This window comes from Astatotilapia calliptera, chromosome 12 (genome assembly GCF_900246225.1).
Source record: "Astatotilapia calliptera chromosome 12, fAstCal1.2, whole genome shotgun sequence".
NCBI lineage: Eukaryota > Metazoa > Chordata > Actinopteri > Cichliformes > Cichlidae > Astatotilapia > Astatotilapia calliptera.
In genome coordinates, this window is record NC_039313.1 from 34,716,305 (window position 1) to 34,744,057 (window position 27,753).

General features: G+C 43.5%; 1 protein-coding gene across 3 annotated transcripts; it reads right to left on the bottom strand.

Annotated features, from left to right (window-relative positions):
• On the bottom strand, positions 1 to 27,360 carry ypel1 (yippee-like 1). Of its 3 annotated transcripts, none has more exons than XM_026186500.1 (5): positions 26,765 to 27,360; positions 18,549 to 18,833; positions 4,922 to 4,965; positions 2,480 to 2,588; positions 1 to 1,323 (listed from the first exon to the last, which is right to left on the bottom strand). In XM_026186500.1, the coding sequence occupies exons 2-5, from the start codon at positions 18,663 to 18,665 to the stop codon at positions 1,234 to 1,236; spliced, it is 360 nt and encodes a 119-aa protein (XP_026042285.1). In that variant the 5' UTR covers positions 18,666 to 18,833; positions 26,765 to 27,360; the 3' UTR covers positions 1 to 1,233. The 3 variants fall into 3 exon arrangements, with proteins under 3 accessions (XP_026042285.1, XP_026042286.1, XP_026042284.1); XM_026186501.1 differs by lacking the exon at positions 26,765 to 27,360 and adding an exon at positions 25,610 to 26,170; XM_026186499.1 differs by lacking the exon at positions 26,765 to 27,360 and adding an exon at positions 23,659 to 24,270.
• Between the last annotated feature and the right edge of the window lie 393 nt (positions 27,361 to 27,753).

Genomic DNA, 27,753 nt, shown 5'->3' on the forward strand with positions numbered 1-27,753 from the left:
TACATATGTGCGTGACAGCAAATATATATATATATATATATATATATAGAAACCATGTTCCAATATCGACGTACTACGAACATTTTCATAGTATTTATGGATATGTAATCATAGTATGTGTATTTATATTCATATGTAAGTGTCTCTTATTGTTTCATTACCAGACAATGGGATAATACACTCTGTCATCGTGTTTTATGATGTGTGGGCACTGATGGAAGGATCCCCAGTCTAATAACCATTTCTGCTCCTTTTTCGTCTTTCACTCGTGGTACTGCTGCAAACTGGGACCAGCCACAATCGCAATTAGCCAAACACTACAAATATGTATCTATAGATCTATGTATACGTATATATATACCCATTTATGTCAAACGAATACTAGGTGCTGCTTTCAATGCTTTTGGGTGCTGAAAAGTACCAGAAAGAGGGAAAAAGAAAGTCGAAAAAAAGGGTAAAAACAGAAAAATATCAGGTATAAAATTCCACAATACTGCAAACTCATTCTTTGCCTCTTTAAAAAAGAAAAAAAGAAAGAAAGCAAGATGCTGCTACATATTTGCAACTACGATAAACTCCCTTTCCCCCTCTGCTCCTCACCCATCCCTGATTACTCATTTGGACATTAGCAAAGAAAAGCATGCTCAGCTAGAGGCAGAGATACACCAAGCCGACAAAATGAATAAACACAGACTTGACAGGGAAATAAAATATAATGCTAACCAGTAACATCCATTGGCTGCCAAACCAAATCTTTACCAAACCCGACGTTAAAACTGAAGCAAATAACATTAAAATAACCAAAGTCATCCATCAAGAAAAGAAAGAAACGTCCTCTCGGTGAAGTCTCTCTCTTCCTTCGCATAGTGGTCGACACGTCACCACAATCACTTGTAAGCGTGTTTCGGTGGGGCGGCGGCGGGTTGAGAGTGGGCGGGGTCGATCCCAAAAGCTCTGGGGAAGTAACGGCGGGACTCACATGACGTCGTTTTTCAACGAGTCGCTCCACTCGGCGGTCGCCGTTTGTTCACTTTCACAATGAGCAGGTGGGTGCGTGTGCACGTGGAGAAGGCGGGAAGGTGGAGGTGTTAGATTTTTTTAACTGTTAGGAAAGTGTGGGGGCTGGTGGAGGGAGGGCCGGACGAGCGCCCTCCCCCTGTAGTTCGATAAAGAGCATTCCCAGGTCAGAAAAACAACAACAAAAACAAGAAAAACAAACGGAGAGGCGGAGCGTCACTCCCACCCGTTGTCCTTGATCATGTGAGCCAGCTCGATGATGAACTTTCCCTCTTTGTACTTTTGACTGCTTTCAAACGCGTGCTCCTGTTAAAAGAGGAAAAACATCAGAGAATCAGTCAGGAAAAAGAAAAACACATTATCAAACAAAACGAGTGACAGTGGGAATACAAGTGGAAAAAGAGCAATAAACAGCTGCTCTTCATATCTCAGTGGCTCATCTGTGCTCACTTTACTTTTCTCCTATATCGGTGCATCTTTGTAACCATCACCGGTGCATCATATAGACTAACGTGCTCTGCAGGGACTGCTGATGTAAATTAGCAGCTTTGCTAAAATCTGGCACGCTTACATCTTCCGTTTTTTGTTTTAAAATAGTTATAAAAACACACAAAAAGACAGAAAGACTGGCGATTTTGTCCCAGCCCTTTTTTATATGGAGAACATGGGAAGCGTAGAGGCAGCATTCAAGCATCCAAGATGAACACATTGATGTAGCACTATCACCATCTATCACATCACCGTCAGAGAACAGCAGGGCTTTGAGAGACGCAGAGAGAAATATGAGAAATATTTCCTCCGGTGTCCAGATCGCTTCGTTCAAAGGTCTAAACTTCCAGACCGGCAGTGCATCTCGTTAAGTGCTGTATGATTTCCGGCATATGTCCCGGCCCTGCTGAGCTCCGGGAGACTCGTGCGAGTCTGCTTCTGTGAATATTTGCTCAGCCTGGTTTGCCTTGTAAACCAGTCCTGCTCTGCTTTGCTTGCAGGGCTTTTCGGAGAATCTCTAATTGTTTTTGTCACTGAAGCAGCAGCTTTAAGTGAGTCCCTGTCTTTATACCGTGTTTAGTTATTTTACACCCTTCTATACTCTTTTCACACAATTACCAGGACAAGCCTCTTCAAAACGGCCTGACATTTAATCACTGTAGACTCTCAGAGGTACCAGCCTGGCTGTCTGCAGCCAACCTTTCGGCACTGTAATTATCTTGCACACTTGGATACCACAGAGTGTTCAATCTCTGAGCCCAAACAAAAACCTGAGTATTTAAAAAAAGAAAAAGTGTCACAGTTTCTTTAATGAGCATTGCTTTAATGAGAGCAACCTCGTTCTTCTGACCTGTAACAGCATAATGTGTTCTCTCAGAAACTAGAAAAACCACACAGATGCAAAACAACAAAGCAGCAGCCTTAAGTGATCCAGCAAGACAGATGGGGAAAGTTTAAATAGCAAATTACTTACATATTTCCAACCAAGGGTGGTTTTACAGTTTTCACAGTAGATATCAGCCACAGCATGTAAACCTGTGAGGAGAACCCGCTCCTCTGCTGGCCCGCAGCCGACATTCACCCTGTAAGGAAGGCAGGGAGATCAGGAAAGGTCACAAGGGTCAAGGAAATTAAAGCAGAGCATAAATAGAGGCCCTGTGATTAAATATGGTAAATGGCCTGTATTTGTACAGCGCTTTACTTAGTCCCAAGGACCCCAAAGCGCTTTACACTACATTCAGTCATCCACACATTCACGCACTGGCGATGGCAAGCCACAGCTGCCCTGGGGTGCCACCGGGCCCTCTGACCACCACCAGTAGGCAACGGGTGAAGTGTCTTGCCCAAGGACACAACGACCGAGACTGTCAGAGCCGGGGCTCGAACCGGCAACCTTCCAGTTACAAGACGAACTCCCAACTCTTGAGCCACGATCGCGCCTAAATCTACCTAAACCATTTTGTATAGACCGAATCTTATTTTCTTGCAGAAAGTTTCAGGAGTGAAAGCAACGCAAAGATAAACGTGTTAAGAATGACTCGACGCTGACACTTTGCTCTTAGTTTGCCCCCAAAATCTTTGTTGTGTTGTTAAATCCTCTGCTTTAAATTTACCAGGTAGGGACACATCAGCTCTACAGACGTCAGCCTTTCCTTGAAAATACCACGAACCTTGGCGTCTTACTTAATTTGCTGACGAACTGGTATTGCCGCGCAGAGGTGCAGCAACCTGTGACGGTGTGAGAATATGTAAACGTTCACGTCTACCTCGGCTGACCTGTACTGTCAGCGAGCTGCACGCTTGGATTTGTTGGCAGATGTAGACACAAGAAAGAAAAGCGCCTGATGCTCAGCCTCATGAGGAGAAAGGCAGACACGTCTGATAACTCACAGCAAAACAATCCAGGCAGACTGACTGGACTGCTTTTTGTGGTGAACTGGCCCTTTAAAAACGCTGCGCTGCAGAGAAGTTTGAGTGGCGTTTTAATTAAACGAACACGTCATAAGAAACACACTCCTTTTGAAATTATTATATGTAACCAAGCAACCGGTAGATGTCTGCAAACCTTTAGTTTTTTCCCTCCACCACAAATGTTTCTGTTTTTCAGCCTAAATGTCTTTTTACCTGCAGCGCACCATAAGCTTCGTCTCAGGGGTTCGGTTGCTTTCACATTGTTCGGAATCATTTATTCAGACGCTCGTAGACTGCTTCTCTCATTCGATTCATTGTGACAGGTGAAACAATGTAATTCAGAGTCGGGTGGCACGAAGCTGCTGAAAAGCAACACTGTCTCAAAATGTCTCGGGGCTCTGGGGGGCAGAGCGGGGGGCGGCTTCTGCGCGGTTCATTAAGACTGAGAGCAGAGTCCCAAAAACCAACCAACCAAGAAATAGACCGGTAAAACTTGCTCTCAGGTTCAAAGAGATGAATGCTAACCAGCTTTTTCTGCAGCACGGACTGAAACTCTGAAAGAATGGAAGTTCGTCCTGTGTTTACCGGTAAGAAATGATTTGTTTGTTTCCAGGTCAAATGATAAATTAATGACTGGACTCATTAAAACATGATTAGAAATAGTGCAAAAGCTGAACTGGTCGTGTGTGTGATCTAAACTGAAAACTACAATTATTTTGACATCGTTTGACCTGCAAAACACCAAATAAATCAGCGCTTGCTGGGCTTGGCTGCTGCAAACTGGAACCAGACTGTTTCTGAGTCACTATGGTGCCAGAAATCTGCAGTTCCTTTGAGTGTTTGTAGTTAAATTTTCTAGCATGCAATATCATTTTATGAACCCACAGAGGCCACCTAAAGGAGGTGTTTGTAAGCCAACTGTGGTGCAGTCTGCATGCATGACAGATCCATGCTCCGAGAGCATGAAAATTTATGTGCATCTCATGCTAACAGCTCTGGCTGCAGCAGTGCACTGATAAGATGCAGGTGTACAAAGAAGCATCCCGGCACAACATTTCCTCCTATGAACCTTCATCACTGGAATGTGTGCATCTATGAGGACATGGGGGTGGGAACTATTAATTAAAGGATGGGTTGCTTTAAGTGTGCTTTTCCTGAACAGTGATTATGTGCGTGCATAAAGCATGTGCTGAGTAGAACTTATCAAAATAACTGTAAATGGCTACTCCGGCAAATTCTGCAGAAGTGAACGGGGTTAGTGGAGGTGATCGTTCCTCTTTCAGTTCAAAATTTTGGCCTGTGCAGTTAAGAAGAAAGTGCTTTCAACATTTCATCAGCTAACATGGTGTTTCAACTGATGAAAGTGGCAAATGTTGAAAGCAAAGTGGAGTGAAAGAAGAATTCAGATAACTGAACTGTGTTTTAAAGCCAAACTAAGCTATAGGTCAGACTGCTTATATGAGAAACAAGGAGGGTGAGCTGGAGGTGTGAGATTCATACTTACACTGAATTAAACAGATAGGCTCTTCCTTGACTGCCTTGAAATGACTGAAACCAGAGAGAGAGAAAAAGACATCATGTAAGTTGACATTAAAGAGCTGCGCCGCACCGCTGAGTTCAAGAATGTCAGCATCTGACGCCCCGGGGTGCTTCTCCCCCCTCGACTGCTGTGCATTCTTGTTCTTCCACCTTATCAACAGTCCTGCACAAGTTTGGCTGCAGGTAAGGAATAAAATGAGGCTCAAAAATGCAGAAGCCTGAGCAGATAAACAACACAGACAGGTCTATGAATAATGTGGACGTGAGAGCAGTAAAAACATTAGACCACATAAACAATGACTCAGTATTCACAAACTTCAGTTTCTGCTAAGTACTGCATGGACAGTCATGTAAGAAGAGGTCAATACTCTACTCAAAAGTAGAGTATTAAAGTACAAGTAGGGCTATGAGGAAACAGATGAAAGTTTGTTTTGAATAAATGGATCATATAAAATCAAGGTAAAAATCTAATGAGTCACATTTTTACAGTTTTTCCGCCTGCAATCTCAACATTTCAAGCTCCACTGTTGACATGCAGCTCCAGGTATTCAGTGCATCTGCTGAACAACAAAGCAGCTTTCACAGCAGTTGATAGAAGACTGATGTCTGAGGAATGCTGCAGTTTAACAGGGATTCACACACCCGCACACACACAGCTAATAATAACTACTTTAATCATCATCATCACCCCCAAAATGAGCTGAAAACCCTGCATCAGTTTTATTAAACGCACCCCGTGGAGTTTTCTCGTTAGACAGGAACTGTTATGTTTACATCCCTGAAAATAGCATAAGCAGGGATTCCTTGAGGCAAATCAAACACAGCCTTCCTTATGAGGCTGGAATTAAAAATGTCTCTGCAGAGAAGGATGATGTGGGTAACCGGGGGTCCTATGTGTTCATGGTAAATGGCCTGTATTTGTATAGCGCTTTACATGCTGCTGCAAACAAAAGAAACTTTGAGTCAAGTACTCAAATAACATTTTTGGGGTGTTTCAGTCTTCATTTACAGAAATGATGAGAACAAACCAATGACAGCGGCAGGTTTTGTCTGAGAGTAGCACAGATGAGCCTGCTGAGCTGTTTACAGAGAGAACGTGAAGCAAACAAGAAAGTGCCTTAAACTTGCAGTCATTCAAATGTCCAGCAGGGGTGATTCCTATTGTTGCAAAGATGTCTGGTTGTATAGTAATCTATGGGAAAACGGGCCTGATTCTCACTTCCTCCATGAGCTCAGTAAATACTTTCCAGATTACTTTATAGGCTCAATCACTAGTTCCATGTTGCATTTAATATAACATCGTGTTCATTTAGTAAATCATGGTTCCCATTATTGTCGAGGCAGATAAAGCTTGCTATGCCTTACCTGTGGGAAGTGGGACTATCACAGACAGAACTACCCAGGTTCATATTATATCGGCATGACACGTTTAGCCGTTAGCAGATGTGAGTCTGATAGCATCTGCCAAAAATAAACCAAAGACACAATTAAAGAGAATTTTACATTGATAATTCAAAATTAATACTTTACAGTAGTATGCTACAGATCAGGAGTTGGTTTAAAATAGAGACACAATCTTAAAAAGAATAAAAAGCAAATCCACAATGTTTAAAGTTAACGCACATAGTGCACATGTTACTGCATTTCCACACAGAGCCACTAGAGGTCGCTTAAACTTAAAATCTGACTATAGGTCCTAAGAAGACGCTTGCACAAACAACTTATGGTAGTGTCGCTCCAGCAGGTCCCTGAGGGACAGCCGACGCCTGCTGCTGACCGGGAGGGAGTTCTTTCTCCCCACAGTCACCAAGTTTGTTTACAGGGGAGTGGCCAATTGTTGGGGCTGTTTCAGTAATACTGGAGGGTACACTCACTCACATATGTAGTCCTGATTGCTGTTGGAGGTAATAAAAAGAAAACTGGCCTTTTTTACTATCCTGCTATTTGCCTGCCATTAAACATACACACGACTGTTCTGTAAAATGTAAACAGAGCGCAGTAAAGCCGTCACAGTGAGTGACAACAGAGCCTGCCAGGCTTCCATCCTCTGGTCCCGTCATCCCAGGCTGGGCGACAGGCCTCGATCGGCTTTGCTTTTTCCATTGCAAATGAGTGTGGCAGATACATTTGTTGTTGCGGTTGAGGGCGCTGAGCTAATACCGCCTAATAGGAGCACCAGCTGCCTCCTTCACTGACCACAGCCACAACCAGCACTGAGGCCCGGGGGACATCTTTAACTGCCCAGCATCTGTCCAAACCGGCAAAGTTGAATTTCAGACGTTAGCAGTTCGTCCCAGCAACAAATTTGAGGTGCAAAAAAGGAAACCCTTCTCTCTGCAGAACTCTTACTGTCACATCCTTAACTTTGGTGTTTGTGTTTGAAGGGAAATCTATGCACACATGCAGTGCAGTCCAGCGCCACAAGACATGCGACCTTTAGCTGCGAGAGGGAACTGGGTCGGTCCCCGTGGAGTTAACAACAAGTCCTCGGCAGCGTTTAGGCCAGAGAGGGTGGCGGGTTACTCTGTCATATCTGTGCTGCTCTGTGGCTCGCCATCAGCTGAACAACTGGCAAAAGGCTCCATCTCTTGCTGCCCTTATCTGTTTCCCACAGTCTATTTTTACTTTGCTTGTGTTTTTTTCTCGAGCTGCTGCAACATTCACTAAAACATTAGCAACAGAAAATCCTACAAGATTAAAAAGAAAAAAAGAGAGAAAGAAATTCGGATAGTAGCTTTGGGAGACAGGCGGCAACCCGAGCGTCCTCCAGCCTACCAGCGGTCCAGCTAGACATCCCAGGGACTGCTCTGTTGACTGTTTAACCATGCAGCAAGAATCAGATACCAGCTGGAAATATTCACACAGCTTGTTTTTTTGCTGCTTAATAAAACATGACAAAAACTGGAGTGTGGTTACCAAGCTCATTTCTTTAAGCTGCTGCAATCACACTTGTTTTAAAACGCTTGTTCCCAAGAAATAAATTCTACAAAGCAAATCTCAAAATCCCTGAATATCCTGTTGACCACATGGGACTAAAGGGAACAAGACCTCGCACACAGAAATCTTCTCCTTCAGCCAAACACACGATACACAAATCCACCGTGAGAGCAGTGAGTGTGCTGTGTCACTGGCGTTTCTTCTTAAAATGACGCCATAAAAATGAAAGAGAAGCTGTGAAACAAACACTTGTGTTTAAAAAAAAGGAAAGAAAAGAGATTAACTCAGAGCTCTTATAACAAACACGCTGAGGTCAACTTTTACCATCTGTTTGAACAGATGTTGGCTGTTGCAGGTGAAGCTCAGCTCCAACTTAATCTTCTTAAATCCCAAGGCTCTGTATAAATTCAGTTAGACAGCGTTTGTAAGGAAAGTAGATCTGGTGTTTGTAGAGTTTGTGTTGGCTTCTGTTTTATTATAAGTCCTGTAGCGTTCACTCACAGATATGCTCCGACGGGACATATCAGAGCTTATGTGAAACTTCAACATGAACTAATGAGACGCAGTTTGAACTTGATTATAGAAGAAATTGTCCTTTTCATGTCATCCCTCCAAACCTCAGTTTTCTTATTTGAAACTGCAGTTTTTGGTTTACTTGCTGCTTTGAGTCTCTGTGTTGTTGCATTACCCAAACCCGCCTGTGAACCTTGCTAAACTTTTGCATTCATTGGTTCAAAAGCAGCGCTGAACCACGATGATTCCTCCGCCGTGCTGCACAGTCAGGACGAGGCTTTAAAACTTTTATCTCATCTTTCCTGAAATGTTGTGGCTCATCCAAATATTTGAGACACACTCCAGTGTTCCCACTCAACGTTTTCCTGCGAGTGGACGCATTTAAAGTTTTAGTCCTTTTTCCATGTTGCACTCTTGGCGTGATCATTACAGGATATCTGGTCATCTAAAGGTTTGTGATCCTCTTAGAGGCATCCAGTTTTGTTTGCCTCTCTTAATATGCCGTTCTTTCTTCCCACTGTCACCAAGTGTTTGCAGATATGGGATTGTTGAATCATTGGGGCTTTCTCTCTCTCCATGAGATCGTTTTTGTTGTGAAGTGATGCCATTAAAATAAAACTGAAATTGTCTGTAACCCACAGGTGCGATGGATGTACTGTAGGTGAGGACTTTTGTCTATAAGTGAGACAATCACCGCTAAACATCACCACTGATGTTGCTGCGAAAAGGTTCAACAAAACCTTCCTGGTCAAATGGAGTTTTTTTTAAAGAAGAGAGAAAGAAGAGCAATATTAAACTGACTTCTCTGTCACAGGCAAACTTCCAGTTAAAGATGGTTTAAAAAAGAAAGACGAAAAAGGAGCTGCGTCTGTTAATGGTGAGAAATGAAAAGTGCGATCAATCCATTAGAGGGACTTCCATCAGCCCGATGGGTGGGACGAGGCCAAGGTGCTGAATGAGACACTCAGCCTCCTCGTCAGTATTCGGGCGGCATCCTCCCGCTCCAGGACCACGTTCACACTGCAGGCCTTCACGCTCTGCTCTTAACCGCTGCTCTGATTTCAGGATGCCGTATCGCTATCTGTAACCCGCATCTGATAAAAATATGAAGCGACAGCGATGCTGAAAAGAAGCTGCGTGCTCAGGATGACAACAACAACACGTGTCCGATCAGATTTTGTGCCTGTGCGTCTTGTGTTCAGCGTGTTTGGGTTGAAGGTGTTGACTGAAATTAAACCGTGTCATTGATTGTCTAGCTGCCCTTCATGTTAACAAATCAGTGACAAAAACAGACCATAGAATCAGAGCTTAGGAACTGTAACAAGTCAGGCCTGGATATCGGCACAGTTTTAGCCTCAACTCAATCAGAACAGTGAGAAATATATTTAAAAAGTTGTCTGCTGTAATATAAATATAAAATAGATATATATCCTACAGCAACAATCTAGCATCATTTCCCGAGGAACATGTTTGCTGGCAAACTTAAAATCCAGCTTAAATATGTTTATTTACTTTGCATGCTTTGCTGCAGCAGTTTGCAGGAATCAGCCCAGGAAATAAACAGACATAAAATATTATAAATATTGCATTTGTTTGATTAATTCCTCTTTTAATTGATAAACAGCCGTACAAGTGATTTAAATGCATCATCAGTGTTCTATGAAACATATAATCTGCACATTAACTGATGCTGATGCACATCAATCCCAAGACTGCCTCAAACATTTTCATCAGGTTTCCACCATAAAAAACATACATCACCATCTCCACTCAGGGCTGGGGTAATAAACATATTTAGTTTAGTGGCTGAAGCGGGAGGGGGGAGGCCACTGTGCCTGCCATACTTCCTTCTGGTCCATGTGCTCAGGTTAATCCTCTCTTTCAGGCTGCTCCATCTGCATCTTCCCTCGCTGCCTGGCATGCCTCGAAGACTCTGTGCACAAGCTCGGTAACGAAACATTTTTCCCCCACTCTTCTTTTTTATACCTGACTCAGGGGATTTCCAGCACCCAGGCTGCAGCGATGGAGAGAAATCTGTCAGAACCTGCAGATCTCCTCCAACACTTCCCTTTGTGTTTTTGTTTTTAAACAGGGCTCAGGAACTACTTTCTCCTCTGCTTAGACCACGTACAATGAAAAAACCCCACATAACGCACTACCGGTGCGAGATACTTTCACTCGAGATGAAAATCAAACATGGACAAGGCGAGCGGTCCTTGGCACCATGCAGTGGAAAACACCAGACTACGGTGTCATCTTCTCCTGAGTAACATAATCGGCTTAGAAGGCTCGATGCTGAGGTCCAGCGATGCCGCCTTGGACTGAACACACACATGGCAGCGAGGTGTGGCGCAGAAAGAGGAGTTTATTAATAGATTAGTGTGAGGTACGGTCAACAATCAATATCGAGATATTAAGAATGATTTCCAGATGGATGTTTTCACGGTACGATGCATTTGTGTGAAATCAGACATTAAAATGCACGTTTGTGTTTTTTATCCATCAACAAAGATCACAACCGGGTCAACAATAAACAACGACGCTTCCACATAAAGCGGAGCGAGAAACACCAATCAGAGTGCTGCAAGGAGAACATTCGGAGGGGTCCTGATGTGATCTAACAACACTTGAAATGAAATTTTGGAAACATATTAAACGGTCACATCCGTCAGCGCTCTGCTCCCTGACGTCACCGTCGTAAGCTGGACCTGAGAACAGGAGGCCTGCGGGTCGAGTCACTCGCAGGTTTCAAAGCTTTTTCATTATTTTGAATCACATTACAATATTTAAAAAACTGCTGAATACAAACTTTCTTTAGCTCAAAAGTCAAACAAGGGGTTCAGGTGATGTTGAGCATGGGCAGAACTTTTATTTTGTAACTACGATGGTTATTTTATTTTGAAATGATTGCTAGGAAATTTAAATCAGCACTCATGTTATTGATAATTATCCTCAAAATTAGCCTCTCTACAGTTACATGGATTATACTACTTTAGGTGACATACTGGTGGTCAAAGACATAATCGTATGTTGCCCTATTTTGAGAGACATCTCTACTTTAAAAATAAAATCATTCAATTGCAATTTCTCAAACAATAGAAAAAGACTGAAAATGCATTCCTGCACTCGTATGAAGGAGGCAAAGCGTCTGTTACTGTGGCTGTGAGTCCACGTGGCAGCATTATGCAACAAAATACATTTACTGCTGCGCTGCGTCGCAGGTTTTCCTGACATTTGCAGTTTTTCTGGCCGTGTTCTGATTGCTTTCTGTATTAATTATGCGGCGCTTGAACTGCAGGAGCTACGATTGTGAAATTATCTCCTGCGAGGCTGCAGGAGGAAGCACATGCACGGCGGCCTTGAGAAACCCTTTTGACACTTACCCCGATGAAAGGCTGCTAATTGAACTTCAGCTGAAATATCTGCATCCAAATGTAGCATCTGATCTCTCTGGACGCCTTTTACCTTTTTTAATTAAAACTAACAATGAAGTGAGTTGGGGGGAAAAATAAAAATATTACGTGCACTTCAGGTCAGGATTTACAGAAAAAAAAAAACATGCTACATAGATATTAGTGTTATGAAGGCAGAATAGGAGCAAAGAGCCTCATTTTAAGCATTGAAACCTGCCGGAGAAGAACAGCCTGTCCGAGGAAGCGCTCTTAATGAAATCCAATTATTATAGACGTGGATTGTTTGGCTTAAAGAGGTCGTCCGTCATCAGTCGCATTAGTCCAGTAAACACAGCAACACAACCCAGTGACTTCACTCTTTACTCCAGTGGTGTACTGGGAACTGTTTAGCACTGCCAACTAATCGCGTTCCTAAGAAACAGATGGAGAATAGAGATTTTTATGGCCGTATATAACTATTTAACATCATAAACCACCAACCAGCTCGGTTATTGTTCGGGGAGTTTCGTGAATGTTGCCTTGGTGTTCCTGACCAGTTAAACAAATGTAATTATTCACCAGTTTGCTGGTCGGCTAATTGTTACTTGAATCGTTTGCACTTGTCACAACAGCGCGGGGCATTTTAAAGCGCGTTGGCGTTTCTGACTGCAGTCTGACGCAAACATCGCCTCTCAGCTTTAACCACAGCAACACCATCTCTGGTTATATGTTAGTAAACACAGCAGCAGGATGTCTGCGGTTTGATTCCTCAATAATTCATGAGAAAACAAGACAGGTTTAATTTATTCCCATGGAAATAAAGCCCACAAACCAAACAAAGGCCAGCACGGACGTGGCTAATGTGAAGTCATAAATCAGCTCCCAGACAGAAGCGCTCTGGTGCTGCTGGTTTTCCAGCATTCCTGCTCCAGTGTCATCTCTGAGGAACACTGAGAAACAATGTGGCGTGACTTTAATAAAGCCAGCAGACAGGCTCAACAACCTTCAACACCTTCAGCTCCTCCCACTCTGACCGTCATTATTGTGTTGCTTCCATCTAACAGTTTGTCACACGGGAGGCAACATCAAGAAGAATGACTGCAGCACAGGAAACGTGGGTTTGATGCTCATAATAACACATGACCGCGGTGAGACATTTGCCACACCGGCCATTCGAGCCGTGCAGTGCTGGTGTAACTGCAGATTAAATATTTCAAAAGGCAAACAGGCGGCTTCTTTTGGCTGACATTTCAATGCAGAATTACGCCTGATCAGATTCAGCAGCACCTTAACCACACAGGCCTGTACTCAGTAACACACAGTATTGCATATTTTCCTTAAAAAGAGCTCTCTGGGAACTTTGCTCTGGAAAACAGCAGCTGACCTCTAGTTTTGGCACCGTTTGAATCGGAGACGGCCCATCGCAGCCAAGAGTGTGTAAAAGCATTTGTTCCGTTCCCTGCTACATGCTCGTCTTCTCCAAGTCACACAGAGAAAGTCAAACTGACCTCAAAGCATGCGGACCGGCCCTGATCCAGTAAGTCACCGATCGGCCGTCATCAGCCGCTGTGTCAACTGAGCGAGAGGTTATGAAGGAGATTACAACAAGCTGCTACTTGATGGTAAACAAGGAGCCGCTGATAAGAGAATGACTGAGCAACAGGGCAGTTATTATTGTTTCAGCTTCACTTTCATCCATCGTAATGAAAACTAAACGTTTTTTTTTAAATCCAGCTTTGACCATTGAGGATGAGCCGTGTCATAAAAGTTACATTTAATAGCTTTTTCTTCCACGATCGACTTCCTATTTGCAAAAGCGCGAAAGAAATGTATTAATTACAAGAGCAAGCAATGGTGCCTCGATTTAAATAACATCCCATGAATGAATAATGTTTCCCTCTACACTTTTCTTCTGCTGATAAACTGAAGGTTATTTGCATGAGCCACATCGGCTAAACTTCTCTTCATTTATTGCTTTATCCCCCCCACCACCACCACCACCCACAGCCACCCGGTTTCAGTTCAACTTTGCTGGAGCAACAATTTAATTTCCCCGCGCAGGATCCAATAAACCTTCACTGCATAAAACCTCCTTTCTCCCCTGTCACAGTCTTTGCTGCGCGTGGAGATAAATCCACATATCTGACATGGCTCACGACAGGTTAAGTGAGGCGCAGATAAATGAGGACACCCCCCCCCTCTCTCAGGCCAAAGGCACATCCATTCATGATTTATGACACTCGTTAAAAATTAAAACCCAGTGAAATTGTCGTTGTGCAGACTTTGCAACTCCAAACTTACCACCTCGAGGCCTCCGAACCTTCTGAGAGGCTGCTGGTAAAGCTTTTCACTGAGCGTGCTGTTGTGCTTGCACCAACAAACAGAGTTATCAGCATTTGCTTCAGGAGAGAATTAGCACATATATGTAGAATTTTTAAACACTGGATTTTTGACATAGGGGCCAGTGGTAATGTTATAGCTGTTCCAGTAGTACCCATGTATCAGGGTCATAAATCACATTGTTATAATTACCCAAAATGTGCTCTAAACTCCCAAACTGCTCCTTTTATACCTGACTTTTAGGACCTCCAAGCCTGTAGTTATGTTCATTATCAGTTAGAGCCCCTCCTCATTCTTTTCTTCTTCTTCTTTGGTGCAATCCTATAAATACAGTGTACCCCTTTTGCCTCTCCCCTTTTCTACAATTCCCCTGTGGGAGAGGTGGGTGTCATTTCTTTCCAACACTTTAAAACACACATATAATGCATATTTAGCCACCTGGATGTTTCTGATTGCGATGTTAGTTCAGTTATTGTCATTATTAAGCCTGTTTTTGTTAGATGTTATAAGTGTGTAGTATGTGTGTATCATAAATGTGTTTTAGGCGCCATAAATGATAGCATGAATATATACTCCTTGCTAGCTTGGGAGCTGTGGTGGGTTGAGCTAACCCTCTTCCCCACTGTTTGTATTTGGTCGTCGGAGCTGGAGTGGGCAAATTATTTACTTGGAGGTCTTTCTTTCTTTTACCTTTTTTATCAGGTATGTCGGATTTCATGTTGTTGTTTTTGTTTTATCTTATGCATACTTTATGTTTAATGTAAAAATAAATGCCAGCCCTTACTCGACTGTACTTGGTTTCAGTTTTTTCCAAGTGAGTACCACATGACGTACGTGAGGTCATTACAGCAGCGCAGCCTCCACACAGTCGATCCAAGCTCAGATTGATCAACTTTTCCATTTAAATAATCAGCTTAGCGCTCGGGAAGGCCTTAACGCAGAGGAGCACGCCGTCGTAACACGTAAAGGTCACCACTTCTGCTCTGCTTCATCTCACAGTTCTGAAACTTTCCCCTCCAGCTGCCGATTCACGACCGGCGTTAAAGCGACGCTTTCACACCTTTGCGCGTTTGTGCCCCCAAATGCCAGCGTGGACTTCGATACAGAAATCGTGTAATAAACAGACTTTAAGGGGCCACAGAGCTCTTTGTATTTGACTCAGGTTCACATTTGTCACTCTCTGTGGGCTGACGAATGACCAGCCCTGGCAGGACAATTTCATTTTGGGAAATTGGCTGAATCTTCAGCGTCCTGCTGTGTGCTCTGACTGTAAAATGAGGTTTTTTGCTTGGTTTGGTCTCTGCTAGAATTGATCATTAGTGAAGACAGGATTTATGTGCAGGCAGCAACAAAACGATCAGCAGTCATTTATGATGGGAAGTTAATACTGAGGCTTTTTTCCACAGGACTACGCAGACATTTGACTCCACAGACACATCACAGAGGAGGGGTCACGAGTTGATACCAGCGACCAGTTGAAAACCAGTCCCACCACCAGGTACTGTGAAAACTGTGCGGAAATTAGTGGTCCTAATATTCGCGTTTTCAGAGATTTTCCCTGAGATTCCCGACTTTAAATCCAGACTGGCACCGTCGGACACTTTATGACGCTTATAATAATGTGTCGTCTAGATTCGCTTCAGGTCACAGACTCGCGGAGATGAATTTCTCTGACAATAGTCTGACGGCAACACTGGATCATTTCTACCAGCACCTTTACGCTGTTCGTACTCGACAGGAGTGGATGATGATGAAGGTAATTTACCTTAAAAAAAAGGGTAAAGTCAGAATGAAAAGCACAATCACAGGAATATTAGTCACACCAGCCCAGCGATGACAGGTAAGGTGAGTAGAAGAGCGCTGAGGTTTTCATGCTCATCAGCCTCAAACTTTCAGTCAATGAACGTCTGAGATTGAATGATTTTTGTGGCTTTCTAAAGTGTTGCCATCCATGCATTGACTTATTTAAAACTTTTGTTCATGGAGATTATGGAATCTGAAGACATTATCTCTGACATTTTGCAATATGCAGCTCTTTAAAGCCACACTTATCTACATCATGACAATATACGATATGAGCTAACACAAACAAAAACACGTCCCCAGGCCAGCGGCGCAGATACGAAGCTCGACTGTCTTGATTTTTCCATCTCAGATTTTCAAAGCACGTACGAGGTTACCAAAGATGCTCAGCGAACCAAAGCGGCTCTTTCAGCTTTGACGTTTTTAACTCAAAAACAGCCACAGAAGCAAAAATAGCCACAGCAGTAACACTTTAATAGAGCGACCAGCTCTTTCATGCTCGAGCAGCGTCAGTGATAATAGCAGCCCCGCCCAGCATCCCAGCCTCGGAGAATTTATGGGCAGTAACAAGACGCAGACGCCCGAGCGGACAGGTACACGAGCTGTGGAGATGCAGCAAGTTGAGCATCACATAAAATTTCATCTGTGTCATTTGCCAGAACTGATATCAGATATTGCTGAGTGGGATTTCACAGTTTAGACATATTTATTCACCACAAAATATAACGAGCATGCTGTCAAATATGACTGCCTGAGAAAGTCATCCCCATGGTTACTAAGGAAAACATGCCATTCATTTTGATCTGCAGATAAGTCTGCATAATTATCAGAGCTCGATTTTAACCGTGAGCTGCATAAATCAGCACAAACACTTTCAGAGCTCTAACTTTACAAATTCACATGCGTGTTGCTTGTGCTTCTAATTCAGTTCCATCTAGTGAGGATCACTTATTTAAAATCTCCACTGATTAGGGCTCAAGAGTCAGGGTTAGAAATGAAGTGTCAAAAAGCGAGTCAATCCCAATTGCACTGCCAGGATTAACAGCCTAAATGCACAGCATAGAGCCTGATATTAAACAAACACGCAGCAGTTTCAGTTTCCCCTCAATGACACCCGTAAGGTTTTTATTTACACATGTCAGCTGTTTAAGTTATGCAATACTAGGAGGTGACCCACTTTGAGTAACAGGTGGATTGTGACACAGACGGGTAAAGCCACTCGCAGCCTGTGAGCCTTTAGGTAATCTGACTGAGTCACTGAACCTCCTCAGCATGTTTGTGCTGTTTGTGCCTTCAGAAGTATTTATAATGAAGTTATGTGACACATGTTATGGATAACCACGTTTTGGTTAAAGGTGGTTTCATCGCCAGCTCCAAAGAAGGAAAAATAAACATGGCGGCATCAACAATGCTAAAGCTTGAGCCTTCACAGCAGGTGACACCATTTTTGATATACAGTCTATAAAATACTGCACAGTGAATCTCTTGTAGCACATTGTTAAGGCTTTAAAGCACACGATCCACCTTATTCCTAACACGAGGCAGCTGAGCTCTTATTTTGAAGGAACAATAGAAAAAAAACAAAAGCTCCCAAAATTCACGTGAGCACGCCCGCTCGCTGAGCTGGCTGAAAGTAAATATTTGGTTGTAAAACATACATTTAATACCACAACATTAGGTTATAACAGAGTGAACTGCGCTAGTCACTATGCTAAAGAACGCTCAACCATAGACTGTATATTAAAGACGGACATAGCGATAGTGACATCACACATTTCGGCCATCGCCATGGTAGCTTTTTGAAACCAGATGCGATCAATTAAAGGACACCTCACACTCATACGGTAACGGTTTGTCAATAACAAGGTGGACTCACCCTGCAACTGAATGTCTCGCCCCCTGCTGGCCTTCGTGAACACTGCAGGTTTATGCACTTCCACACCGGCTTCAGGCTATGAGCTCAGGAAGCGAGGCCAGTTTATGGGATTCGAGAGACCCATTTATCGACAGACTCCCGTCTCGTAGCTCTTCCAAACTCGCATTTTAGATTTTATATAACTAAAATTTTCTGTCAGCTCAGGCGAGCACGGCAGATTACGAGAAGTTCCTGCGGCATGCTGGTCACCATAGTAGTCAAACAAACACGAGTGTGCGGCGCGGAGCAGCCTGCTGGCGCTCGCTCAGATTAATTCTCTGTTCTGCTCTCACGTCATGACGTGTCTTCAAACAGACAGTATGGCTAAAAACAGTTTACTGTGCCACAGTAACCTACATTTGCTTCTTCGACTACATCACGTTATCCACGCTTATTTATAGCTTACAGAATGGGCCGACACTCGCAGCTTTTATTTATAGCTCTAAGGAGAGGGCCAACACTCGCTGCTGATCAGGGTGTTTTAAGCACGCTGCACTAATGTAATATTTCTCTCTAGTTGACCTTCGGGATGGCACCAAGGGTAGCTGCTGTGAGATTTGTGAGACAAGTGCAAAACCCTGAAGCTTTCCTTCCCCCATAAATAAAACAGAGCAGCTGAAGTCATGTGAAGTGCTGCAGGGTGGCTTTATACGAAGGGCAGGGACGAGCGAGCTCGCGTGGAGCCGTCATACCTTTGAGATGAGCTCGTCGTGGTTGGCCAGATGTGCTCGGCAGTGAATGCAGCTGTAGGTGCGGTGGCAGGACGGCAGGTAAGCCTGGAAGGTCTTAGACTTGGTCATCTTCACCATGTCAGTGGGGCAGGGCTCCTCGCTGGTGTCAGGGCTGGCACTGGAAGAGTTGCAGCTCTGCTGGACTTGCTGACAGAAGAAACACTGGAAGATGCAAGCAAAAGCCGTCGTTGTTGTGGAGTGGGTGTGTGGCACGCTCCACACAGACACCACGGGAGAAAATCAAACCTGCGGATAAGTGGGAAAAGGAAAGAGATGATGTGGTGAGCGGCACGTTCCGCACTTCCTATTTATAGCGCTCGTGAGCTTAATTGCATTTCCAATATAAACGGCTCGTTCACTGGAGCAATCATTTGATTAGAAACATCTATTAAGTGATTACAGTCGCATGTTGTCCCCGACCAACACGGCTGCATGGTTATGTAACTTAATATGACAACGAGTCAGAAGCCACATAACACGTTTCACCTGCTCTCAAACTATTTTCTTCTTCACAGCACATGATAGAAACCAGCCTGTCTTCATTTTGTCTCTTTAGACTGAAAGATGCGAGAAGAGATCAGCAGCTTGGAGATAAGTCAGAGGAATTTCTCAGGAGAAACAAAAATTGTTCAAAAGACAAAAATATACAGGATTTCGAATCTAAAACTCGGCACCAACTCTTGTGCCTGTAGAAACTTAAGGAAATGCTGCTCAGATGTCAGTTTTTCAAGTAGCTCGATAAGTTTTCCTCTCATGTCATTAATTTACACGAACAAATGGCTCATAATCATTTTTGTTGGACACTTGACGTCAAAGTATGTTAATGCACGCCGAACGATCCAGGCAGTGTTTTCAGTAGGAGAAGTGTTGCATCACTCAGCCGAGTGATTTCTTCAGTCTGGAATGAACTTGGCTGACTGATGAAACGTTTGTTTATATGAATCAACTTTCTGGGATTTTATGTCAAAGGATACCATTAGTCACATCTCTTGGCCTTATCTTGGAACGTGGCGTTTAAAGAAGAAAGAGGCACGACTGTCTGCAAAGGTTTCAGAGGTAAAAGTGAAAGCAGGCGCCTGCAGCACCGCAGTAAAAACTGCACACCAGCACAGCTGCTGAGACAATGAAACAGAGGCCCGATAATAGGTGCGAGCTTTGAAAGGGGTTCACGAAAAACACGTCTGCAGATCTACACAGATGCTAAACATCCACCCACGTGGAGTCTTCCTTCTCCTCCTCCTACTCCTGTTTGCAAGCATGCGACTCCCAGCTGACCAATAAGAGATTAATGCTCACATAAAAATGCATATGTGGAATTTTTTTTAACCTCAAAAAGAAAAAAAAAAGAGAGCCCGGAGTGACAGACCTGCACAGATCTGCCACAACATTAAAACCACTTGCAGGTGAAGTGAGTGACATTGATGATCTCGTTAGGATGTAATGTCCTGCGGGGACTCGTCGGCTCCTGGAACTGCACTGACATGCAGATGTTACTTTCACACTGCTACGGTTACTCTGCGCTTCCTGTGGGACTGTGCAGGTAGGGGGAGTTGTTAGATTCATTTAAGCGCACCTGTGCAGGCTAGAAACCGAGCCTAAATAAGCTCAGTGTAATCGATCTCTCCCCCTCTGCCTCCTTTGATTTGGTTTGCTCCATCTTTTGCTTTCTGCTAACAGCACCACCACACATATCGCTTCTCCATACACAATCAGAAGTCTGTGTTGGCAGGGGTCTCCCACAGCAAACTGTGTCCCCACATTTGTTAAAATGAATAAATATGATCACAAAAGTTTGCAAAGGTCTTTGCAAGAATGTTTTAAAATGCATTTAATTATTAAACCAGATCCAAACAGCATGCAGACTTTTCCCCAGATTTCAAACTTCCACGGACATGCCTGAAGAAGCCCCATCCCAGACACCAAGGCTGTGATCCTGGACTGAATCTAAATCAAGAAAAGACTAAAAGTAGGTGTTAAAAACATCCCACAAACAGACTTGGATAAAAGAATAAAATGAGAGGATATTTTGTGCTCGCCAAACTAAAAGCAAATAGAAAAACTGAGGAAGTGTTCTTAGTTTTAGTTTTCCCCCCAGTGTGGTCGGGTTTGTGACACAACCAGCCTCACGAGGCTTTGGAGTGTGTGATTACTGGGATGTCCACCGGACTGTGACTCAACTTCCTTCACAAACTGTTGCATTTTGCTATTGTGAGCATCGTATCTTGGCCCTTAGTAAAACCCGCACTTTTATAAAATTCAGAAAATAAAACTAACCTGAAGCTAAACATTGCAAACTAAACTGCAACGAGTAAACCCACGAAGAGCTAATGCAAAGCCCCACCCACTCGGTGTCCTGACCTTTAAACTTCTCAGAATAATCATGATTAATCGTTAGGTTTGTGCATTGTAGCCAGGCCAGAAAACACATTTTTATTTACTGAGGCATTTCTCCACATTTACACAAAATAAATGAATCACTGCTGTAACTTTTAAAGGTGCAGTGGAACTCACGCAGAATTCGATTTGAACACATTCAGACCCACTCACTGTTCAGCTCTGCAGACAAACATTCACTGCTGTGCATGGTGCTAAAAATAGCATTGTATTCATTTTTAAAAATCATATTTTGTGTCATTTTCTATTTTACTGGTTGCTGCATGTGAAGAGCACACGCTGATTGAAGGTGCTACAGGTGACGGACTGATTGATTGGCTGATTGAAGGTACATGTATTGATTTGCAGCAGTGTATCAGCAGCCAGGAGGCGCAGAGCACCTGAACACTGGTGTCGAGTTTCTGGACACCTGTTGAATGCACGCCTGATATTTGCTGTGCTTTTAGCGCTGATTAAGTTTCCACCGACAGCTGAGAAAAGTCATCTTTGCCTGCTTGTGTTTAACTTTGTTACTGATTTACAAAGTGCATCTTCTCTCATATGGATTTTTTTAAGCCTTTTTCTGCTGAACTACTGACTTTCAGGAAATGAGCAACACGCAGTAACTTTACCAGAGAGTCAAAGTCCTCAGCCCCTAAACATGCAGGGCTAACGGAATGCTAATCGGGTTAACTAAGGTTACTAGGTTAAGGGAGATAAAATTAACCGTGGTAAACACACCCGGCTGGATCTTGATAAATCTTGAGGACTTTAGATTAGATTTCCCAAAACTACACAGCTTTAACGTCATCTGACTAAACTGTGAATGTCAGTTGGGTTGGCATGGTTACCATAATTGGATGGATAAACACAGTTAATGGCTACATAGATGTTACAAACGGTGCCTTTATAGATCCAGGACATGCATTCCCCTTCCTGTTTGTCCCATTGCAATGTGATTGCAGTTCAGGTTGGGGTGCAGTAGGGGGCGCATCGTGAGCTCATCCTCCATAAATGGTGGTAAATTGTGCTAAATGACTGAGACAAATGCATATCAACAACACCTCCAAACGGGTATGAAATGACATTCACACACTTCTGTTTTTCTTGCAGGGAAGCCAAAATTCTCCCAAATAAAAATGGCCGAGGATGTAAAGGGACCCATGGTGCTGTGAGGTTCCTGATACCCACAGAGATGTGTTTCCCTCTCTCACCCTGGCCTATTAAAATCATGTTGAAAACTGGATGAAGAATATGAAATGTTTATATGTTCGGGCTCACCAGCGCCCCCTATGAAACCAGAGCGTGAGGATTCCTGAAGTTTGCAAATTCTCTGGCTCACATTTCCCATGTTGACTGAAATATACGGTGAATCCGACTCTGTGGATCATATTTCCCCATTCAAACACCAACCAGCACATTGTACACCCAAACTCTCAGACTTTCACTTTTATCTCTCAAGAGTTGCTAAGTGAAGGAAAAATCCACCACACGCCTCTCTTAATATAATCTCTGCATAGCAAAGGTTGCCCCGTTAGACAGAAATCCCCTCAAAACAATAACCCTGCGGCCCTGCGAGGGAAAACAATTAAAAAGGCTCGAGAAGTTTCCAATTGAGCTCAATGTGCCGCAACAGGAAGAGCAGCACCGAGACAGAAGCCAGCAGCCAGACAGAAAACAAAGGAACTTCCGCAACTCAACAGGAAGCAGCATGAAGCATGGCTGCTCTGCAAACACAAACACACGAATATATACGTATGCATACACAAAAACACACACACAATCAGCCAGGTAAAAACCTGACATGCAGACACACTCTGGCCCACAGAGGCCCCACGCAGAGAGCCACGTTTACATACATACAGTATAATCTGCACAGGTGCCGAGGCCTAATCCCTGCATGAAAAGGACAAAATCCCCTCTGAACTAGCTCAGTTTAACCCCAGTGGCACGTACACAATGAAGGTAAACACAAACGCACGCACACACACTTTATAAGCCAAGTTGCTGACTTCAGGCCATTTAAACCACATGTTCTGTTTCTTTGATGAAACTTTAACATTTCTGGAGTTTTGCAGATAAAAGTGCTGATAAAACACTTTAAACACGACGCTTTGAATCCTGCAACATTGTCTCCTCCTCCTATTGTGTCCATGCACTCCATCGCCTGCCATCTCACCTTCTGCTTCTGTTTTTTAATTAAACAAAAATATCTTTCTGCTTTTAAAAAATTAAAAGCAGAAAGATATTTTAAAAGGGTGGCAATGTGAGTGGAGAGGACAGGTAACAGCTGACATTCGCACTGAGCAAAGTGAAAACAAAGAGGCAGCACAGTGTGCGTCTCTGGTAACCACTAACAGGAAGAGTGTCCAGACAAAAGACTCGCTCCCTTCATCACTGAGTCCAACCAAAACAAGCCGATAACATGCGTTTTCGCTGAAAGTCTTACGATCCAAAGCAGTTAATCTGACCGTTAGACGCGTTTGCAGCCCTCCCAATTCCTCCTGCTCCTCTTCTAAATTTGTTTATGCCCAACAAAGAGCACGACGCCAGCTCAGGCGCAACAGTGTTGCTGTCTGCTTTCATTGTTTGTTTTTCTGAGCCTGGCGCTGTCTCTGAATCCAGCGCACACAGAACCTCGGCTGCTGCTTTCTTTCAGTTTTTAGGCAAACGGCGCTTCAGCTGCTGCTGTACTCACCACCTGGATCAGATCTGAGCAGAGCGCAGCTCGGTGGAAAACTGCTTGCTGGAGGAAGAGACAGAGAGGTGTTGTTGTTGGGGGTTTTTTGCACTTCTTGTTGCTTTTTGGACTTAAAGAAATGATTGTCGGCGTCCCAGGCTCTGGTCCATGGGTGATGCTGCCAGATGGGAACTTATTGTTGCCTCCTTTGGGTGATGACGGTTCTCATTTTTCCCCACACGGGCTTTTGTTGTGCCTTTTGTGTGCGCAATGGACTGGCCTGGTTACTTTACGAGGACGTCACCACGTGGGAGGGAGCGTGAGCTTTGATTAACAGCCCAGCTGACCAATAGATGCCTGTGCTGCCTTCAGGCTCCCTTGGGAAAGATGGATTCCAGTTTAAGAGCGCAATTCAAGGTAAAATGGTGTGTTTGTGCGATTTTAATGCCTGCCATTCTCTTTAAATCCACCCTTTGAGAACTCTTATTTTATAAAAAGCACAACTCTGTTTTAAAGTTTATTTGTAAACTTTAATCTTGTAAATATTTGTCTTTGTTTACTGGTACATTTGTACTTCATTTACTTTAGATTACCAAAGTATTTTCGACTATTTTTTAAAAATGTGATTTCCACTAATTAGTATTTATATCCATATTTACAAGATTTCTTTTGAAACTTTAAATGCTTTTGGATCCTTTTGGAAAGCCATACTTGGAATTTTTAGTCAACGATCCATCCTTGCTTTATTCTTATCCTGCTTATCCACTTCAGAGTCATGTGGAAGGTGGAGCTTATCCTTGCCTTCAGGCAGTTTACAACCAATTTCCAATCACCAATTAACCTAACATGCTTTTGGACCATGGGAGGAAGCCGAAATGCCTGGAGTGGACACGCAAACACCACACAGAAAGGATCAGATTTGACTTTTGCTTGGACAGGGAAAGAATCACTTTCTTATTTTAGCTCAATACCAGCAGAAAGCCATCTGGCATATGGCTTCAGCTGGAATATGTGCCAAAGTGCAACAACATCTATGAGACATGACAGCTAGCAAGCTAAAGAAGCACAAATTTGGTCCCCTCCAAACATGCCAGAGGCAGTCAGAGGTTTTTGCTGGACTGTGTGAGAGGTAAAGGAGGCAGGCTGCATGCCAGTGGAGATAACTGCAGAGCCATGAAAATTGGTGCCTCAATTTTTTTCTTGTTATTTAGGTTACATTGTTAAATCGTTGTTTAAATGATTAGTAGAAATTGTTTTTGTGGATGGATTTATGCTGCTTAATTTGGTTTTATAAAACAAAATGTTCCCAGAGTCTTCCACCCACATGTTCAGCCAGAGTTTTTCTCTTTGCGAGTCTGAAATTGGTCATAAATGGCATTATCACGGTTTCCTTGTATCACTCTTTAGATGTCTGTGTTTCTGCTGTGACAGACTGTCATCTACTTATTTCCCAGAAAAGACAATCGCATATTTCTGCTTGGAGACCACACAAAGGAGGGAGAACACCCCCCCTACATGTTATTGTTTTTACTGTCGAGATTATTTCCCATGCGGCTTGAACGCACCACAAAAGGGAGGTGGGAGCGCGCAGACACCCGGATGTGTAAATAAATACAAGATGAGAATATGAATCTGGATTCTGTCCTCTACTTCACACACAAAGCAAAATAAAAATCAGACACACTCGTGTGTGTGCAGCTCGGTTCCCCACCTGCGGATCTTCGAGTTAAATGAAGAAGATGATGCGTTTGCGTTCCCTCCAATCACCCCGATGATTAATTATTTCAAGATCAATAATAATGAATCTGTGAGTTAACCAAATAGAACTAAGAAAATGATTGTTTTCATGTTCTTTACAACTAAACAGTCAGACTTACATCATCCGGAAACGTCATAACTGAGTAATAACGAAATAATTAACGGTCGTTTTTCTAAGAGGCAACAACATAGGCGATAAAACAAAGCCTACCACTGTGACAAAGACCAGCAGGTTCCTTCAATGCTCTGTCACGTGATGAAGATGTTTTTATGGAATAAGAGGCACAAAAACAGCAGCCTTCCTCCTCACCCTCCTCCTCCTCCTGCAGCTGCTGCTGCTGCGCTGTTTATGTGTCAGCGCTGCATCATCCTGTCACTGGACATCACATCTGGAACAGGACGCCACGAATGATCACACCAAACATTAACAAAGGTCTCATATTAAATAGTACAGCTTGTCCTCTTCTTACCCTTCCGCTCCTGGCGTCATGGGCGCGCTTACCTTAAACAACATTTCATGTTTCTCCTTTTGTTTATTTTTAAAGTGTTTCATAACAATAATAATGAACTGTATCGTGAGGACTGTCGTGTTGTAACAAACCCTGAGGGGCGATATTGCTTCACCACGAGGGCGGCTGATGATGATGATGATGATGATGATGCATGTAAACACAATATTGCAGCTTCCTTCAAGAGGTGCAGGCAGAATGCGCGTGGACGTTATGAAATCCGTCCTTTCGCTGTGTTTTTGTCGCCTGTTCACGTGGCATTATAAACACACACACACACACACACACACACACACACACACACACACACACACACACACACACACACACACACACACACACAAATCTGACCGAGATCTGCAGCCAAAAAAGCGCACCGATGATGATGGTGGTGGTGATGAAGGCAGCGCAGATAATCAGCTGAAAGCAGCGGCAAACCGTGCTTTTTTCTGCTCTTGAACACAACTTGGAGATCAAATTACAAAACGTGTCCCATTAAAGGAGAGGATGTTGTAACCTTATAATTAATGTAAGCAGATTGGTAAAGCCCCACGGTTACATAAATCCACCCGAGCTGCCATCCTGTAAGACCACGGACTTCCACAATGGGGACTAAATGATATCATCTCAAATTCTAGAGGGTGACACCTGATTTTTATTTCTTCCCCGACGCGTCAGACAGTTTAAACCAGCCCCACAGACACGCAGAGCAGGCTTTAAATACGGAAAAACTCCTCTGGTGCAACAGGAAATAGAGTGTGACAAGATCTGCACACACTCTTCTAAAAGCACCACAGCACGGGTGTATCTGACCAGTACATGCGTGTCCTCCAGCAGGTCACTGCTTCTGCACTTACCCCAAAAACTCTTCACCTTCCTCCCCGTCAGAGAACCAAAACAACCCGGCCAAGAAATCGAAGCTTTTCCCTCTGAACCAGCAGTGTGGATACCAGTTTAGAAAACAAACAAAAGAAATAAATTAAAATAAAATAAAATAAATGAGGATAGCTTCACCGTCCCATAAAGGCAGCAGCAGCCTCTTTAGGTCGAGCCCAGAGCCATTAAAGTCTCCAGAAACATCAGTGTCCTCGTTGGAGTTTCAATGCGTTCACAAAGCAAAAGCGTGAAGAGTGCAGCGTGGGCGAAATCCCCAAATCCCATCCGCTTGTTTGGGATCAGAGCGAGTGCATGCTGGGGTGCACCTCTGTACCTTCAGCTCTCCGACATCAGCGGCAGGACAGGCCGAGCTGTCCCGACTGCGGCCTTTTTTATACTGAAATCCTAATTAGCTCTCTGATGCGCGCACAGCCGCGTTCACGGCCGCGGATCTGTCAATTATAAGCGTCGCCTCGGTGTCTGCAGCTTCTCTTTAGCGTCAGCGCCGCACGCTTAGAAGGAAAACTTCAGCAAAAAAAGTGCAGAAAAGGCGCAGTTTTATCTCCATCTATCGGTGATGCGTTTAAGTGTCGCAGGAAATGGCGGGTGTCAGACACAGCCCGTGAGAAAACCACGCGGAATCCAACTTCAGCACAAGAATGAGAAATGAAAGACCCCCCCCCCCCCACACACACACACGCACAAATGCAAACTTCTAGAACTATCCAAGAAAAAAACAGGAGCTTAAACAGTTTTCTGTCTTCCATTTATTTCACGTTATTCGTTTTCTGGTGTTTTAATTATTATTTTTTTCTTAGCTGTATAATTTGTGGCTTAAAAGTGAGAGAGTAAAATCTACAATATGTATCCACAATTCACTCCTGCATCTCTTTGCTGGCTAACCAATCGTCCCTCTCCTTTCATTTGTGTTATGACTCTTCATATGTTACATGTCATACAACCTTTACCG